Source organism: Phaenicophaeus curvirostris, chromosome 1 (genome assembly GCF_032191515.1).
Source record: "Phaenicophaeus curvirostris isolate KB17595 chromosome 1, BPBGC_Pcur_1.0, whole genome shotgun sequence".
NCBI classification, from domain to species: Eukaryota; Metazoa; Chordata; class Aves; order Cuculiformes; family Cuculidae; genus Phaenicophaeus; species Phaenicophaeus curvirostris.
In genome coordinates this window covers 36,416,568-36,436,414 of record NC_091392.1, presented here as the reverse complement: position 1 = coordinate 36,436,414, position 19,847 = coordinate 36,416,568, and the positions used below count along the sequence as shown (strand labels likewise).

The 19,847-nt window shown below is 40.9% G+C and overlaps 1 protein-coding gene across 4 annotated transcripts in view; it reads left to right on the top strand.

Annotated features, from left to right (window-relative positions):
- Positions 1-19,847, top strand: part of MSRB3 (methionine sulfoxide reductase B3) — an 88,193-nt gene that overhangs the window by 14,783 nt on the left and 53,563 nt on the right. For 2 of the 4 annotated variants that reach the window (XM_069852784.1, XM_069852773.1), the window contains exons 2-3: positions 2,459-2,533; positions 7,062-7,188. The exons of 1 other annotated variant lie outside the window; for it this stretch is intronic. In XM_069852784.1, coding sequence (XP_069708885.1) covers positions 7,113-7,188 — 76 coding nt within the window. In that variant the 5' untranslated portion in view covers positions 2,459-2,533; positions 7,062-7,112. The remainder of the gene's footprint in view (positions 1-2,458; positions 2,534-7,061; positions 7,189-19,847) is intronic. One more of the 4 variants, XM_069852765.1, reaches the window with a different exon arrangement.

The window sequence follows — 19,847 nt, the reverse complement described above, 5'->3', positions numbered from 1 at the left end:
CTAAAGGCTGCACTCCTAAAAAATCTCTGATTCGCCTCAGTGGGAAACCTATACACAGCCTAAGGATGGAATGTGGAGGATGGGTGGTCCCTAAGGCTTTACTTATCACAGAGAAGGACTCTGGTGAGCAGGTGAGAATACATATTCCCACTATAGGGAGAGCAGTGCTGCCATGCTATCTGATCCTTCCTCATCTTCTTTCCCTGCTTTCTTCTTTGTCTGATCTCAGCCTTCTTCCTCTTCTTCCTTGCCTACTCCAGCTGTTAAAGTGAAAATAGAAGGTATTGCTACTGAAGCTTCCCAGCTAGAATATGAAAACAATCCATCAGTAACATTGGTAGACTGGGCCATACTACCCTGTTTCACAGGAGAAAGACGGCTGGCCTGTGGGCCCCATGAGGAAGCCGTGGAACTGAGGAGGACCTTCTGCACGTGCAGAGACAACCACTATCATTCGCATGATGAAATGTAGAATATACTCCTCAGCTAAGCTCTTTTCTGTTTCCTTTGCAAGCGATCATTCCCGTATGTAAGGACCATTAAGACATCTGTAGCTGGATCTGGCAGTATCCTAAAGCATAAGTTAGCCAAACTGATATTTAAAAACTCCTATGGGTTAGACTGTGTGTTCTGTATTGCAGAAAGGGGGTGAGAAAATCCCTGTCCCAGGAGGTTCACAGAGGCTTGTGGTGATAGGATGGGGGGCGGTGGGTGGGGACTGGAGAAGGGCAGAGTTAGACTGGACATAAGAAGGAATTTCTTCGCAGTGAGGGTAGTGAGGCGCTGGCCCGGGTTTCCCAGGGAGGCTGTGGCTGCCCCATCCGGGGAGGTATTCAGGGCCAGGCTGGATGGGGCTTTGGACGGCCTGGTCTGGTGGGAGGTGTCCCTGCCCGTGGCAGGGGGACATGGAACTGGATGATCTTTAAGGTCCCTTCCAACCCAAACCAGTCTATGATTCTGTATTTAAAAGACATGGAGCTATGGCACTTAGGGACATGGTTTAGTGGTAGACTTGGCAGTGTTAGGTTTGTGGTTGGACTTGATGATCTTAAAGGTTTTTGCTCACCTAACAGTTTCTGTGATTCTACTGTGGGAAGGGTTTAAGAACAAAATCCAGTATAAAGCAATATGTAAAATTCAAGAAAGCAAAAAAGTTTTGAACCTCACTGCTCAGGCTCCTTTCTAACAGTAGTACTAATTTAAGGTTTAAAGCAGAATGTTCTGGTTTTCCACTCAAATATTATGGGGTAAGGCAGTAACTACCGCTTTTATCAGGGCACAATGTAAACTTCCTAAAAGTAGACTGGATTGCCATTCAGTCTGCACATTCCAGGACAAACTGCTGTGGAGAACACGCTTTAATTGAGAGTGTTAAAAGTGAAGTGGGAATTCAGATCTAATACTCGTGATTTCTGTGGCTGTAACTGAGAAGCAAGTATTGTATGACAGGGAAAATGTATATGCAGACAAGCATGCAAGTTAAATGCTACAGCACTTTTGCAGGCCTGTAAGGCTAACATAGTTATTTTATTTCAGAATGTTTTATGACTCTTCAGGAAGTCTTTGAGAAGCTTATATTTGTGATTATGTTTCTGATGTTTTGCTGCATGTTGTTAGCTGTTAATGATTAAAGTATTTTACTTTCAGACAGTGAGCTTTTGCAAGGTATTTTAATAGGAAATCATGAACTTGTGAAGACACCTGGTTTGCATTATCAATGGATATACAAGCACATGAAAATCCAGAGCCTAAAATCTCTCTTTAAAGGGGAGTTTCAAAGGTTTTGTCAATTACCTTTACGATATTGTGCCAAATGCTTCAAATACAGTACAATGCATTGAAACATGCAGTTGTCTAAAAATATAAAGCACAAATGTTTAATATTTACAGGATGTACAGAGATTTTGAGGGCCGAAGGCTGTGTCCTCATTGTTCTAGTAGGCTGTTGGGAGGCCAGGACTGAAGGGATGGTTAGCTCTGGTAGTGAGGTGTGTGTGTGAGACAAGAATACTTTGTGCTCTGTAAAGGGTGTGAGTTTCAGGATCAGAGATCTTCTGGGATTGAAAGGGGGAACTGGAACTCTTCCCTTCTTTCTCTGATGAATAACTGACAGTCCTCATCCCCCTGCTGGAAAGTTTTCCTGTGCTCCAGACTTCTGCCACAGCTGGCAGCTCAGTCGTGGTTTTTGGATCAGACCCCATTTATATGTCTCCTTATAAGCTATTAAACATTGCAGTCCCCACTCCCCACCTTAGCAGACACCATGACAAAACTAAGACATTTACTGCAAACAGTAAAGTCCGTAAAAACCATCAAGTGCAATGCAGGGAACAGGAAAGTCCAGAAGCTTTGGCATTAGCAGAGAGTGTGTTAAGGGAAAATGACTAAGTGGTAAATAACTGTTTAGACACAGAAATCCATGACATACTGAAACACTTGCTCCTGTGGTTCTCCCTAGGTTGCACTTCTTGTTCCTGCAATGCCCAGTGGTTGCTCTGTTCTGTCTGCTGAGTCTGACTGGCAGCAGCTTTAGGTGAGCAAAAGCCAAATAAAAAACAATCCAAACGCTAAGGCTGGCATAAATGTATATATTAAATATTCCAATAAGCTTTACCAGTAAAACATTTGGTTATAGTTTGATTTATCTCAAAATAAGTAAATAACTAAAACTTTGCAAAACAACTCTTTGAACTTACTGCTGTACTGGAGAAGATTAACAAAACAAATACTGATTAAAACTAAACTGTTAATGAAACTCTTGAATATAGCAGACTTCTAGGCCTTTACTGTCTTCTAACTTCTGGTTGTTTGGGTTTCTCCGGTGTGGCAATATTTTTGCTCTTTGCTTTTTTCAGTGACATAGAAAGTCCTGACAAAGAGCCTGGCTCTCTGACTAGTGTGTAAATATTTCTAATTGTTTCCTGCCCTCCAAATGGGGCCAGAGACTTGGGCATGGGGGAGGGAAATTGGAAAAAAAGTAGAAGCCTCACACTATTAAAGTCTCTTTGTTGGAGCAAGGAAAAAAAAAAAAAAAAAGACCGGTCCCTTAAAAAAAGTGTGTTATTTTTTTAATTTACTTGTAAGGAGCTAGAACTTCATATTTTGCTTGTAAGAGCTGGGGTTCTCATGCAATGTGAGGAAATCTGTACCTGAGTTGTCAGGAAAAACACTAAACATGGGAAAACTTAAACCAGTAGTGTTATCAGCTCCTGAGACTCTTGATGTTTCCCTTACAGCTCTTAAAAGCAAGATGTGATAATATCAGAATTTAATCTCTCCAGTTGTCCCTTCCCCAAAGAAATTTCTCTAGTTGCAGACAGAGGTTGAGAAAACATAACCTGAGAATGTACAAAGTTCTTAATTTCCGAAGAACAAGTTTGACAGACGCCCTGTATTACTTTTTAACAAATCATGTTTTTTCAGGGGCCAAACTTGTCATTTCTGAATGTTTGCAACTGACAATACAGAAGCTCTTGAACGCTGGCAGTACTTCACTATAAGTCAATAATGGGATATCAGTATCCTAAAAGGAAGGCTTTTCTGGAGTTATAATGTGTATCATCCTAGCAAAAGGCTCCTGAAGCCCACCTCAATATATAGTTACCGCTGAATTTTTATTTATTATTATAAGATTTACAAGCTATCTCTGAGTGTGTTGTCTGTATTAAATGAGCCAGGCAGATGAAAGCTCTGCACTGTGCGAGGTTAGAGGGTGGAGTGCAGTGAAGGGGCTCCAAGAGATCTGGCTGCACCAGGGGACATTAGTGGGGAGCCAGCACTGGGTCGTGGGTGTCTGGGGTGTCCCAGGTGTTGCAGGCAGTGCAGCAAGCAGCATGTATTCAAAAAACCCAACACCCCCTGAAATGCATAAATCACAACAATAAAAAGCAGCATTTAAAGCCAGCATCCTCTTCCCTGGATTGTGAGTTTTGCAGTGCTGTTATCCAGACATGTGCAGGGTGAAAGGCTTGTGTGAGGGGAGCACAACCCTGCTGTAGTCACTGTGGTAAGTCGAGTATCACTGATCTCTGTGGAGACATTTTATAGGGAAGAAGCACTCAATGTCAACAAGGCCCACAGCATCAATTCCTTCTTCCCTATAAAATGTCTCCACAGATCTCTGTCAGCCTGAGCTCTGTACCTGTAGAGTCAGGGTGTGGAGTACCTCCAAATCAGAGATATTCATTATAATGACATTGACTTTGCTCTTCACTCGTTCTTTGCAAGCAGTTCTTACCATGATCTGTAAGCTCCCTGTGGAGAGGCTTTAGTTTCATAGAATCATAGAATGGTTTGGGTTGGAAGGGACCTTAAAGGTCATCCATGCCTACCAGCCATGGGCACGGACATCTTCCACTAGATAAGGTTGTTTAAAGCCTCATCCAACCTGGCCTTGAACATTTTCAGGGATGGGGGCATCCATGACTTCTCAGGGCAATCTGTTCCAGTGCCCTCACCACTCTCACAGTAAAACATTTCTTCCTAATATCTAATTTGACTCTCCCCTTTTTCAGCTTAAAAACGTTCACCCCCGTCCTATCCCTGTACTCCCTGATAAAAAAATCCTCCCCAGCTGTCCTGTAGGCTCCCTGTAAGTGCTGGAAGGACGTTTGCCTACATACAATCCCAGCACCAGCAGGTCTCCTCCTACTTGAAACTACCGTAATGTAGAGAGTAAATAAAAATAGTGATCAAAACATAAGCAACAACAGAATAAAATGTTAACTGCTATAAGGTACCTTCATGAACATTCAGTTGTAGTTCATTAGGCTTTCAGGACTTGTATATCCTCTGAGTCTCACCTTGAATACTGTGTTCAGTTTCGGGACCCTTATTACAAGAAAGACATTGAGGTCCTGGGGTGCGTCTTTGGAGGAGCAGCTGAGGGAGCTGGGGTTGTTCAGGCTGGAGAAGAGGAGGCTGAGGGGAGACCTCATTGCTCTCTTCAACTGCCTGAAAGGAGGTTGTAGCGAGGCGGGTGCTGGTCTCTTCTCCCAAGTGACAGGCGATAGGATGAGAGGCGATGGCCTCAAGCTGCGCCAGGGGAGGTTCAGATTGGACATGAGGAACAGTTTCTTCACTGCAAGGTTCTCGGGCACCGGCACAGCTGCCCAGGGAGGTGTTGAGTCCCCATCCCTGGAGGGCGTTAAAGATGGGTGGATGAAGCGCTTGGGGCTGTGGTTTAGCAGTGGACAGGTACGGTTGGGCTTGATGATCTCAAAGGTCTTTTCCGACCGAACGACTCTACGAGTCTTTATGAACACTTGAGACAAAGCAGACACACCTCGGGGAACGCTGAACTACCTGGCGTTTTCCAGAGCCTACATCTCTCTTATAATCCTGGAGGATTGCGGAGAGCGGCTGTCAGTCCGGGAGCGGCCGCGGGGCCTCCAAGCGGTCTCGGTGAGCGTGTGAGGGACCCCGGCGCCCCGGCTCTGAAACACCCGCTCCGGACAGGCGGGCAGCGCGGGGCTGAGCCGGAGCCGCCGCCGGGCCGGGCGCAGCCTTAATGGCGGCTGCGGGCCGAGACCGCCAGGCGGCGCCGCCCTGCGCTGGGCGCTGCGGCCGCCAGGGGGCGCGCGGGGTCACTCGCCTCCCGGCGGTGGGCGGGGCCTCAGACTACGCGGAGGGAGAGGACGAGGGGCGGTGGCTGTAAGCTGGAGACGGGCAGAGTGAGGCTAGACATGAGGAAAAATGTCTTTATTCTGAGAGTGGTGAGGCACTGGCACAGGTTGCCCAGGGGAGCTGTGGCTGCCCCATCCCTGGAGGTGTTCAAGGCCTTGAACTCTTCCAGGGACCGTAGAATCATAGAATCACCAGGTTGGAAGAGACCCACCAGCTCATCGAGTCCAACCATTCCTATCAATCGCTAAACCATGCCCCTTAGCACCTCATCCATCCGTGCCTTAAACACCTCCAGGGAAGGTGACTCAATCACCTCTCTGGGCAGCCTGTTCCAGTTCCCAATGACCCTTTCTGTGAAGAATTTTTTCCTAATGTCCAGCCTAAATCTCCCCTGGCGGAGCTTGAGGCCATTCCCTCTTGTCCTGTCCCCTGTCACTTGGGAGAAGAGGCCAGCACCCTCCTCTCTACAACCTCCTTTCAGGTAGTTGTAGAGAGCAATGAGGTCTCCCCTCAGCCTCCTCTTCTCCAGGCTAAACACCTCCAGCTCTCTCAGCCGTTCCTCATAAGGCCTGTTCTCCAGCCCCCTCACCAGCTTTGTTGCTCTTCTCTGGACTCTCTCCAGAGCCTCAACATCCACACTTCCCTGGGCAACCTGTACCAGTGCCTCACCACTCCCGTAGTGAAGAATGCACATTCATGCATTAAATTCTTCCAAAATAAGATCTCGTGACTGCCATCTTCCTGTTTGCTATATTTAAACTGACCAGAAGAGCGTTTAAGTGTGGCTCATGGACAGTTTACAATGTGAATTGTTTCCTGCCTTTAAAAAAAGATGTTGTGGTTTTAAGATAACTGGTAAGTTTATTAGAATGAAATGTTATGTTCCTCAAACAAGTCATCAAAAGAACAATTTCTAGCAATGACTAGTTTCCAGCATTCACTGTTCAGAAATGTTGTAGGGTGTGATTTTGTTTTGAATAAAATAGAAAAGTCTGCACATTTGATCTGTCCTGCATTCTTGGGTGTTCAAAGCAGGATTCCTGTTGTCTGATTGAGGTCCTGAGGTTTATCCCTTAGTGCCTCTGCTCTTCTGACCATGTAGGTTGCCACCCCGAGTTGTTCCACGTTAGGTGTCCAAAGGAGCTGTTTTGAATGCTCCTGTCAATATGCCCCTCCCCTGTCTCTTGGCAGCATAGAAAGTTGCTTCACCAAGTACTGTGTAATAGATATCAAAATATTTGGGGTGGGGTGGGTCAAAACCGGGCTAAACATACTAAGAAAAGTGCATTTAGAATTGTACTCCCACGTGGTAGTCTCATAAAAATTGTAAGCATTGTTTTTTTTCTCTGAATGTATCTTAAATTTTTTGATGTTTTAATTTGTTCTCATCTTTTTTTTTTCTTTTTTTTTTTCTTTTCTTTTTCTTCCCTACTCAGCTCTTGCCCCTGTTCTTTGCCTCTGGTTTTGTTGGTGAGGATATCACAGTGATGTCTGCATTCAACCTGCTGCATTTGGTGACAAAGAGCCAGCCAGTGGCCCTGCGAGCCTGTGGGCTTCCCTCAGGTTGAATGGGTGCTCCTTGTTGTGTCATGCATAATTAAGGCCCTACTAGGAATGGGTGTCTCTGCTGCAGGAAATGATGTGCTATGGGTTTGCTCTGGTTTGTTTCAGTTTTCCTTGGAACCTGAGATTTGTTTGCCTTTTGTTTTTATTAAGTAAAAGCCACTGGCTTGAGTGAGAGTTTTCATATATGAGATTTTAGGAATTGCTTGGAAATGCTGCCTGATTTCCTTGTCCAGCATATTCTCTCTTAAATTTTACATTATTTTCCTGATTCTTAGCAAAAAAAGTGGAATTAAACTCAAAAATAATTTATCAAATGGGATTTAGAGTTTTTAAAAAAGATAGATAATAGAATGTAGCATATTGATTGCTGTTGAATCATAGGACTTAAAAATATTTTCTGAAACCTCTAGCAGTATGTCATAGGGGTTTTTTGTGCCCCTTTTTGCATTTTTATTATAAATCAAATATGTACTGTCAATTCTGTATAAAAAAGTGTGCAGAATTTAAAACGTAATTCATTAATTCCTTTGACAGTGTATTCTTTAGTTATATGACACTTTTCTAAATAAATGTAAACATGCACTTCAATGCCCAGATTCAGCTGCACTTCTCATGTAAGTTCTAGGTTCTGCTATTATTAGCTCTGTGAAAGGTGCTGTGAGACCCTATCTCCATGAACTGGTTATATCACAAAAACCTTGAACATAAGTGTTTTGTGTTTCACTTAAAAGGCAACAGTATCTGTAACGTCTGCATAATCATGTCAGTGTACCTGGTTATGCGGGAGAAAATAAAAGCTGCACTGAGCTAATTTTGAACATTACTAGGAATTTTCTTGACACCCAAATAAAAAAAGATACAATCCTGGCTGATGAGTATTTGAAGCATCAGAAAAAAACTTGCCTGGGTGTTTGTACTGCACTCACAACTGGTTCATAAGGGTTCAAAATGTTAGAAGTGCTTTTTCCCTAGAGCTGGACTTAACAAGCATATGGAGCTGATGTTTTAAAGATTTTTTTTCAGTGATAAGACATCAGTTTTCAAGCGGATGGCTTTTTCTAAAGCTGATTGCAATTTATTTGAACAAAATCCAACTTTTGTCCAGTTTTTGCAGCATTTGTGTTCTGTTTCCCACCACATGTGCACAAAAGTCTTGTTAACATAGATAGATGCTGCAAACACATATTGAGGAAGAAAGAGAATAAGCCACATTCTGTCCACCTGACCTTGGTTTCCTGTTATATTTGCTGGTGAGCCAGATTTAAAATCCTAAAAATAAAGGTTAAGCAAATTTTCTTAGCCCTCATGATGTATCTTTCAATGCATGCTTATATTGCCGGTGCCTGCCTTAAAATGGGGGCACTCAGTCTTTTGGCCACTTTGTTCCAGCTCTGAAAAGGGGATCTCAAGGTTGGTCAGCTTGAAACAGCCCATGGGAGGTTCTGCTATTGCGTATGTGTTTGCAATGCATCACATTAGCTGTTCCATCAAATGATTTTTCTGGTATAATCCAGCAATCACATTTTGGAGTAAAACGCTCATAAACACTACTGTTTGCTCCTGTCCCTTTCATCCATAACTGTGCAAACATTAGCAGAATGAGTCCCATTGACTGGTGACTTTATATGTATATATATATATTTATATAGAATAAAACCCAATTCATTTGCTAACAGTGGAATAATGCAATCACATATCTCACATATTTTAAGAGTAATCTAAATTCCCCAGATGCTTATAAATTAACTTTGCTTTGCCTTTGGTTTGGTTTTTGTGTGTAGCATATTGAGGGGGTTGCAAGTAAACAGTATAGCATGTATCAAATTAAACACAGGAATGAGATCTAGAGCCAACATCTGCTTAAATGCCACAATACCCTATGACTTGAACTTCTGAATATACAGAAAACACCCCGAGTTCTCGTGACTTTTTTATAACATAGTACTTCGATTTAGTACTTTTCCCACCACCCAGTGCTTTTTGACTTGTGGCCCTGCAACCATTCTACCATGCTATGTGCCCACTGAATCTCGGATGGTGTGGAGTTCAGCCTTCTTCTTCTTGCAAATTCCTTATGGAAGGAGATTTCCTAACCTTCTGGAGCCCTTGCCCGCTCAGTATAAAGGAGTGAAGTGCCAGCAGGGCTACAAATGGCTGGCAGAGTGGTAAATTGGGCTTTCAAACCTAGTTTTAAGCTCCATGCAGCTAAGTATTTGCAAGACCAGGACTTGAATGAAAGTATAATTTAAATTTCCATGCTTGGAATGGTACCTCTGGGCTTACAATACATGATCTACTTTAAGTATTATGGGGTTTTATATAAATATAAGTTATAGTATAAGTATTTTTTATATATATATATATAAAAGTTATAATTGCAGATTAGAAATAAGTTGTCCCCCCACGCCCCCAATAAAAAAAAGTTTAACGAATGAAATAGTGTTAGGAATTATCTTAGAACAGGGAAGACCTCTTGAAACACTATTTTTTAAGCATGTGTGAGTTGCACTGGTTCAGTTGTGCTAGTGAAGTTTTTTTATTTATTCTTTTTCTATTTGTATATTACCACCTGGTGTGTGGATCTATTCTTCTAAATTGTATTTTAAAAGCATTTTTTTTGTCTGAAGTTAGGACTAAACATTTCAATGTGTGCAAACCTAGTGCATAGTTTGCCCACAACATTTTCTACAGCTGGCATGGTAAAGTCAGAGTATGACCAGGCAGTCCCAGTAGATGGCACTAAGCATATGCTGTTTTGCACACCTACCGCTATATGAAAAGCTTCCCATCGAGGAGTCATTCATACATAAAGCACACCCTGAGACCCTAAGAAGGTTTAAAAATATTATAAGAAAAGTTTAGGCATTGGGAAAAATCACATCAGTCTGTGCTTGTACGCAAATTACATTCACATCGGTTCAAGGTTTTGTCATTTCCAGTAATCATTACAGCTTTGTTGTGTCTGCTGTGTGATGTATAAGTGTTGCTCCTTGAGCCTGCTGTATTAGAGGTGAATGCTCTAAATTTCTTTGGAAATGTGGGATACACTCAGCACCTCTGAGGATTTAGTTCACAGAAATTACATCATAAACAAAAAAAACCCCAACCCAAAATCACAACAAAACCCCCCAAAATTTTAATGTAAAAAACCCTACTTCAGTTGCCTTAGTGCATACCAGCAAGTAACTGATACAAGTAATGATTATGCAAATTCCATGTACGTATGTTTTCTGTAGCAGACCACCAAGCTATAAAGGAAAAAGATGGCTTATTTTGCTTTGCTGTGTTTTTTAATTATTTATGGATTCTCATTTCTTAAAAAAACCCCTTTCATTTCTTTAACACTTTGAATGTTGTGCTGCTAACATCACATTTTTTGCATGAGATATTTTGCCTTTTTCTCTCCTGTAGATCAAAGAAAATTGTGGTGCTCGTAAAATCAAGTAAAAGTAATGATAAAGAAATTACAGGGGTAGACTTAGTATATTTTTTTGTATGAAATAATAAAGTCCTAGATGCTATTAAATTGTTGTGAAGTGTTTAATTACTAAAACAACTACTAGTAGGAAACCATACTTTTCTAGGATTAGATTAAACTACAATACATCTGTATGAAGGTGGTGCTGGGCATATGGTGTAAGTCTTTATTAAGTAAATGTCTATAGTATAGTTTCTGATAACTTGTTTTATTAAAACTTTGTCAATTCAAAGGTTCAGTATAATCTCTTTCCATAAAATGGAAATGAAAATTTAATGCACAAAAACTTGCTGAGTCTCAAAATTGGATTTTTAGTAGTAATCTGTTAACAAAAAGGATTACTTTTAGGTGTGGATCTTGCAAACAGTTATTTGTATGCGTTTGTCCTTCTGAACTCTCAAATTGCGCTCATCGATTAAGTTATCTGTGTGCGTAGTGTTTGTCAGATCTGGCTTTAACAATGAAAAGTCTAGAAAATACCTTAGTCTTATATGTTCAAGTTACTATAGTTGCTATCAAACTTCATGTAACTTAAGTATGTCTAAATGTTTCATATTAAATGTTTGTATGTTGTTTCCATAATGTGTGTTGTAACTTTCCCATAGCTTTCCATAATGTGTGTCGCTAAAGATGTACTATTACAGATGTCTTTTCACATGGTCTGAAAGAAAATAAAAGTAAGACTGCTACGTTGTTTAGCAAAACCCACCAGTATGGCTTTGGTTAAATGCCTGTCAACGTTTTCATTACAGATCCCTATTTTCTAGGGTTTATAGCTTGAACATAAAAATTTGCTTGGGGTTTAAATATGTTGGATATATCAGCAGGATGTACATGTTCCTCAGAACTGCTTAGAGGGGCCAAAATTAAAACTCATTTCTAGGAGGTTAAAAGAAACAAAACCCCAGCAAATATCAATTTGGAACAAAAATAGATTATAAAACTTAAAATACAGTTTTACAAATTGCCTAGCTCACTGCCTTCTAGCAGTTAGGAAGAATGTGATAAATGCTTGAAATGAGAATTGAAAACAAGCACTGTGTGAGTGCAATAGTGAATAGCATGTGAAGGTATTCAAGTGTAATTATTACATAAATGTCTGCATGTACGTCTGTCATATGATAATAGACTACTGTATTATCATAGTAGAGCATAACATTATCATATTTTTTGAATGGCTTGGAAATAGGGTTTTAAAATTACTTTTGTATATAATTGCCTTAATGGGAGTGTGTTCAATGTTATTCAGTATTTACAAATGTTTCTTTTGTAAAATAGTATTCTGTCTAGACTGTCTTATTTAATACAGTTTAAAATGTTTTTTGTTTTGGTTTTTTTTTGTAGATATTTCTTGAGGAGTAAATACTCTTATTGTGCCTGATGCTTGCAAAACTTGGGATCATAAAGAAGACCAGAAATTCTTTGTTAATATTGCCCTTTTTTTTGTACCCTAGTGTTTGTACCCTACTTTGTGCCCCTTTTTAACTCCTTGTTCTGGTGAAGTTTTGCACTCTCCCCTATCTACTCAATAGAAGGTGCTCATCCCTCCCTCCTCTGTGTGGAGGTTTCTCACTGACTCTGTGGCACTGAGTAGCACGGGGATGATGTTTCTTGTGCTACCAGCACCGTACACAGAGCCAGTTCCTTAATGTGTTGCCTGACAGATCACCTAAGGTCATTTGGTTTCCCTTCCTACTCCCATAAAAGACCCACCACAAACCATTTCTGCCTTTCTTGCAGGAATGTTTTAATTCTGAGAGCTCATAAATTTCCTGCGTTCCATTCCTGTGCCCTCTGCAGCTCAGGCTTACTGTGTTTTCTGCTGAAGTTGAGTATAGAAAAGATGAAATTTCAGCACTGAAGTTCAGTGTTTCTGTTTTAAAGGCACCCATGAAAAGCTGCTCTCTTAGACTCTGTGTGTAACAGGAGGTTTGTGAAGTCCTTAAGGACTGCCTTCACTGTTTTCCCTTCAATTAAAAGCAACCCCTAGCTTTGTCCTTTCTCTGATATTGATGGAGGTTTCAAAGAATATGATGTAAAGGAGAGATGGCAGCTCACCAAAAGGAAGGAGGTCTTGGAAGGATATTGCTAAGCTGCTGGAAGGCAAGCAAGAAAAGGTGCAAGATGGAAATGTGAACCCTAAAGTCGATAAGGGTGTGTTTGGAAGTGATGGAGATGATCTAAGAGGTCACTTAAGGGATATGCGAGCTTGAAATTTGGTGATATATGGAATGGATTTAGAGAGTGTGGACTAGAAGTGAGGCACTGGAGACATGGATGTTATAATTTAACTGTTAGTTTAGCCACGGATTGCTGTAGCACAGATCATGATTTGGGAATAGAGAGAAATTGTGTTCAGAGATGGCTAAGAATTAGAAAATAGAAAGTGCTTGTTCTTAATTACAGGCTAAAGCTGCCTCATCTCATGATTTCTTTCAAAAAAAGCTGTGTTGGGAAGGGACGTGTGGCTCGAGGTACAAAGGTGCCCCCTGCTCCAACTGGAGGAGAGATTCTCATGGGATGGGAGCTGCTAGCAGCCCAGGTCTGGTGCAGGAAGCTTTGTGCACCACAGGTGAGGACTCCCCGGTCAACTCCCTGGCCCAGGACAAGGAGTCCCAAGGACAGCAGAGCAGGGAAGGGCTTCTCTGAGTCCTCTTAAAGCCCTTTTATAGGGCTTGACCCTGTCTTCCTGACCTATAAAGCATGACTGAATTTTACAGAAATATAGGGAAGTCCAGAACACCCTCTAGGGAAAGAAATTGGCAGTTACTAACCTTTTGGCTGTTTTTCTACCTTTAGTTCTGAAGCAGGTTGAGGGGGGAGGGGTCTACAGTATTTTCTGTGGTGGTTGTAGCAGAGCAACCTGTCCTCATGTTGGGTTTGTCCCTCAGTGCTTGGAGAAGTGGGACTAAAGGCCACAGAGCAGGCTGTGCCTGCATGCATCGTTGCTAAAGCAGGGGTTAGATCTGGGCTGTTGTGGGGAACTGAAGGAGAAGAAAGACCTCCCCTCACCCTGCTCTTTTTCTCCACCCCCATGCGACAGATAGATTGCGGCACCTTGATTCTTGAAACGTGTTGCTCATTTCACAGGCCACACATCACTATTGTGGAGGAAGCAGCAGGAGGATTTAGCAGCAGCCTGAATGCCACAATAAGCTACACACCGCTGCGGTAACCGCTGGCAAATACTGACTTTTTAATTGTTTCCGCTGCAGGGTTAAATCTTTATTAAAGCCGTGTGAATAAACTTATTTTGATGGCTTACTGAAATTTTTTAAATGCAAAAGGTGGCATAAAGCACTTTTATTAAATTCAGCTTAATTCTGCTGTTAATAAAATGCCTTTCCATATGTCGTGCACCCTTTAATTATTCTGACTGAAATCTACTGACCAGATACAGAGTGCTCAGTGTGTCTGCCTTTCTTGTTTTTAATTTAAACAAATGTAGGGCCTGTGATAGGTGCTAGGATTGTATCAGCAAAACAAAAGTCTCTTTATCTTTTAGGGGAGAGAGGAAGAGAAATCCATCATTATAAATGTTCCCTTCTCCACTGCTGTACCAATAGATCTTGATCTTGTCTTGTCTGGTTTGCATCCAAGAGTAAGGCAAATAGGTCAGCTGCCCCGTGCACTCTGTCTTTGGCCATCTTAGCAGAAAGACTAACAAAAGTGGCAGTTCATAACGTAATGAGCTTTTGCTCCACTTAATTGAAGGTGCTGCTATTCACCAGCCTCTGCTGAGCCTCATGCTCCCATCACTGCAGTGCCAGTTGAAAAGCCGTGGCCAGCGGAGGATGGGAGTTGGAGTCCTCAGTGGTTATAGTTTGGAAGGGTTGTGAGGCCAAGGCTGCAGCTGGTAGTGACATTTATTTCATTAATGTGAGATAAGGAAGTAAAGTAGACATCCCTGGAGTGGACAAATAGAGCTGCTTTTCTTTCCCCCTTCCCCACTACACAAAACACTTCAATCTTTTGTTACGTGTTTTTTGCATTGGCGGGAAGGGGATGCAGAATTCTTTCAGATTTCTTTCCCAGGGAATCTCTCTTTGTCTTGCATGGCTACTTTGGCTGTGTAATGTGCCACAAAGATGCTTACAGACTTGAGCAAACAAGGCAGCTTCCATTCCCAGAGATGTTGCCGGTACTGGGACCACTGTGATTCCAGTACCACTTTTTTTGGAAGGAAAATGAGTGCACAGAGGAGAAGCATTAGTTGGGAGTATGGTGAATTTTTTTTTTTTAGTGCTTCTGAAATTTGTTGTCTGACATAGGAGAGCTCTGAAGGTTCCTCAAAATCTGTACGTTTATATAAAACACAAGCCATGCGAATGACCAGGTGAAAAAAATAAATGTGACAGCTCTGCTATTTGATTGTATGGGAAGTTTGTGCACTGGCAAAGAGGGACTTGCCCTTCCCTTGCAGCCGTGTGACCCTCCTGGGTGTTAAGTAAATAATTTTTTTAAAGACAGTTGTTAATTTTTGGGTGGTGTTCTTTTTAAGGTACAACCTGGTATTTGACCCAAAATTGTAATTGTTGTCCTGGTACCTGGCTTTTGGATTCTCGACGCACAATATACTGGAAATGGTCTTCGCCCCATTACTCCTAATGCTTGCATGAAACTGCAAATGGTATTTCAACAGCAGGTGGGAGTTAGCTACCTACAGCAAGAAAGGAAAGGAGACATCCTTCAGACAAGAAACACAGTTCTGTTTTTCAACCTGTGAAACATTGACAGGGTTTTTATGAAGTTTGTATTTTACTTAAACTTGACCTCTCAACATTTCAGAGTTCCTTTGCAGCATCTATCCTGGTCAGCAGCATGCTTAGGTAATTTAAAATCTCTTGTGATGGGATTATAAAAAAGATCTGTCATGTAAAATACAGGTTCTGGAAAAGCCAATAGAATTGTTTGCATTGATTTGCATTTTCAACAGTTGGGTTTTTTTAACTAGATGAGCGGTTCCTGGCTTGTTTGCAGTGAGAGTACACTGCTGCGGCATTCACCCAAGGCTGCAGGCTAGAGGCTGCAGAGAACAGACAAAACAGAAGTGAAAGAGAGAGTTCTGTATTTTCTTTTTCCTAAGCACAGAGAGACATAACTGTAAACAAGAGGCAGAAAGTGTGTAAATGAAATTTGAGTTATTAAAAATGAGACATTCCACTTTTAATAAATACTGAGTGTTAGTGATAGCATATTTCAGGGTATTTACTTAAAGAAAGGTGTGCAAACATTTTTTAACCTTGCAGGATTCCTCTTAACATCAGTTTGAGATCATTTACTGTCAATAACTACGGTATGACCAACTTGTGAGGAGACAGGCTTTGAGAAGGAGAGATTACAGCACCAGATCCTTCAATCTGATTTACATTCGTAGACCCTTATGCAGTTGTTGGAGCTATACGTGTTCTCGAGGGTCTGCCCACACAGGTCACATCACAGGACTGAGGTTGGAGTAGTATATAAATAATAAAATGTGCTGGAAGGCCCCTTAAAAAAACTGTTTCGGTATATTAAAAGAAGTAGGACTGAAAACTAGAAGCCCAATTTATTATATGGTTGTGCTCTGCTGGCATGTTTGATCTTGCTGTATTTAATTCAGGAAGTCTTCATGGTATGTACTCAGTGCATGACTGTAATGTCCATTAATGCTTGTGGAATATAAGCATAGGTATAATAGGGAAAATGTATGCTGTGTCTTCCACGCAGTTGAAATGTTGAGTTAATTTCAGTGATAGGAAGCAACAAAACATAAGAGCAAATCATTAGAATGGTTCAAAAGACTCTTTAAAGAAGGAAAGCCATCAGGCAAAATGCCACCATATTTCAGGGCATGTCAGACACTAATTGCCACCCTCCGGCACGCTGGAGCAAGTTAAGGGCTGAGTGGCAACGATTAATGGTCTGCAAACTTGTGTCCATCTGTCTGGGCATATCTTGTTGCTAGTTTTCTTGTGATTACTTGTATAGAAGGAAATGGCACACGCCTGCATTATGAACCACAAATTTGAAAAGGTCAGTTGAAAATGGAGTTTATATGTGAGGTGAGATGCTTAATGTCTTCATTGTCAGGTCAACAACCAGAAAATACTTTTTGTTCACTTCATTTATACAGAGGAGGACTCCAGAGCTGGGCTCTGAGATGCCTGTAGCCTGTGGGTGAACAGTAAATGGCAGCGTGCATCGTGTTGCTTTTCAGAGAAGCCGTTCCTAAGCACAGGAATGCCATGAAGGCTCTGACAGGGCTTATCGTGGTGTCTGTTTCACCCGCCTCAGTTGTTGGGGTTTTTTTTAATATTTATGCATTAAGATTTGTGAGCCTGGCCTTTTTTTCACGAAGCTTTCTATCCTGCTTTCAGATCTTAATAGCTTTTAGGACTGCTATAGCTGTTGGCAGAAGGCTGAAGGCAGATGGCCTCAAATGATGCCAGTTCGTGAAACAGTTGTGTGCACACTGCCCTTCTAATGAGCACTGACCCCAATGAAGGCACTGAGGTGCGCTGATTAGAGAGATTTAATTTGGCCTCCAATCCTGCAGTGGAATGTAAAGGGAATTTTGTCTGCCATTGTAAGCTGGCATTCCCCGCTCCTAACAGTGGGATCAGACTGGAGTTTAGGAACAAAGCTATGCTGGGCTCTTCTAAAAGTCATTGCTGAGAGCATCATCTGCAAAGAACAAGTGAGATCCAGTGCGAAGTCCCGATACATGCCTAATGAATTCAGACTGTTATTCTCAAGGTGTATTTAATTTAGACTCATCTTTAATGTAATCATACTGATGTCATGCTGTTTGTAAAACTAATGACCTTTTTTTTCTCTTGTGCCTTGAACTATTTAATTTGCAAATGAGCTGTGAGCCTGTCTTTATGCCTGAGTTGCCGAAGAAGTTTGTTGCCTGTTTGGGAACCCCTTCCAAAGCCCATACCTGGTTTGTTCTTTATGGAACCACACTGAGGAAGGTGGTCAGCATGCACCTTAATGCTTTGATTTAAGAATGAGCTTGGTAGCAGCTGCATTCCTAGTGGCAGTTTCTCTCATATTGAACATATATTTGTGTAGCTTTGTGTTGTTTGTCCCAGGATACAAACAGTTGGCTTGAATGTAGCAGACATGTCACGTATGCCATAAAGGACCAGCTGAAAAAATGGAAACAGCCACTCTTGTACTGCAAGTTGAGCACTTCTGTCCCTCCTGCTTGTAATTTTTTTCCCTTACCAAAGGACTATATTTCTAGAGTCTCATCTAGTAATTTCTAGGATTCATTGCATTTTATTGAAGCTTGTAGGCTAGCCCTGTATCAGATAACATATCTTGACATCCTCTCCAGTCAGGGGGGAGTCTTTCTTTACCTCCTTGGCTCTTCGGCAATATGGAAATAGCACAATCAATTTGCCGAGTGATTTTTTTGTTGCTAGCAGTTAAATAAGTGCAATTAATTGAATAGGGCTGTTGACTGCTGAGGGCTGGGCCAAGATATTTCCTTTATGATTTGTAGTGCAACTACAGCTTTTTGCTGATGTATACTCCATTAAATTACAAACCTGGAGAGTCCTTTGTTGGGGTAGGTTGCTGTTTATCCCAGTGTGATTTGGCAGAATTCCCCCGTAGACATAAATACTTGTCTGTATTGTAAAACATACAGTTAATTATTAACAATGGGGGAAAAAATCTTTTATAACACATTTCCTACTTCTCATCTACGTCATAGATCAAGTGGCTTATAGAAATTTTCTTGTGCGTATAGTGAGCCCATTGACTGAAGAAATCTAAATTTCTGAAACGGATGAAAAATTATTCAAGGAGAGTAAAGAGGGAATACTGACCAGTCTTTAAAGCATTCAGTATTTTCTCTGACTTTTTTCCAAAGTACTTAGGCTTAATTTGTTCTTTTTGCAACTTATAAAGAGAAAATAGGTTTAAAAAATAATAAATTGGAAGATATTTTTAACAGTGATTTTGGTTTGTAAGGGTCTTTGCTGCTCTTTGGACTACTTTTTAATTCTGAAATTTTAGATGAAAGCCTGTCTCTCAAACAGTTTCTTTCTGAGCTGTGTAATACAACGTAACAATAGCTATTTATATAATACATGTACTTCCTTTCCCTGTTAACTATACTTCGAAAGACTTATTAGTCCTAGAGCTCTGCACATTTGGAGAATAAAACCTCCAAAGTTTGACATCTTCAAATAAGCAACCAAATGTTATAAAGAACAAACCTCACTTACAGTTAGGAAACAATATTTACGTTTAAGGTTGAAAAGCCAGGATGTAGGAAAATTTTGCTAATTTGGAAGGTGACCTTTAAGTGCACCAAAACCAAATAATTTGTAAGCTATGGCACAGGGCACATTCCTGCAAAATTTGTGTGAATACTGCTTTAGTGGTTCTTGAAAGACAAACAAAGAGACCTGGAATGAAATCTTTATCCCTCTCCCAAATAAGATTGAAGCTAACAAAGGCATACAGCAGCACCCTTTCAAAGCTTGCCATTAAAACGAAGGCTCTGCAGCACAGCTAATGAGATGGCTCAGAGTGGAAAACAATCTGTTTTTAAGAATGTTTAGATCAAAAGTAATTTCTAATCTATGAAATAAAGTCGCTTTTCAATACCTTTCTTTCACTAGTAAAGCTTTTTATGTTTGCACTATTTACTTCAATCAGATGTTTTCAATTTTACTTTTTTTCTTCCTGAAAATACTTCCTAGGGTTAGTCAGTAGTGACCAACAGCATTATTCTTTTTCTCTCTCCCCTATTCACCCACCCCCACACATTAAAAAAAAATGAAAAAAGAAAAGGGGAGGAAGAAAGAAACATCTTTTCTTAAATGATTTGCAAGCATCTGTGCTTTAAGCTACTTTTTATGAACACTCCTTAGTAATGACTCAAGGTAAAAAAGCAGAAAAGCATCCAATGTTAGGAAATTGCAATCCAATACCATGTAATTTAAACCTGCCATTGCCTCTCCTGTACTAAATGACATACAGACAGGTAGCTCTGTTCCCTCTACTTTGGAAACACAATTGGTCTTTTTATGAGTCTACATACATTACTATCAAAAAATATTTTTGTTGAGACTGCTTATTTCTAGTTATACCATATTTTAATCACTGTCATAATCGGAGAGCTTTTTCCATGCCACATTTTATCAGCTATATTTTTGCAAGCAATTATCTAAGT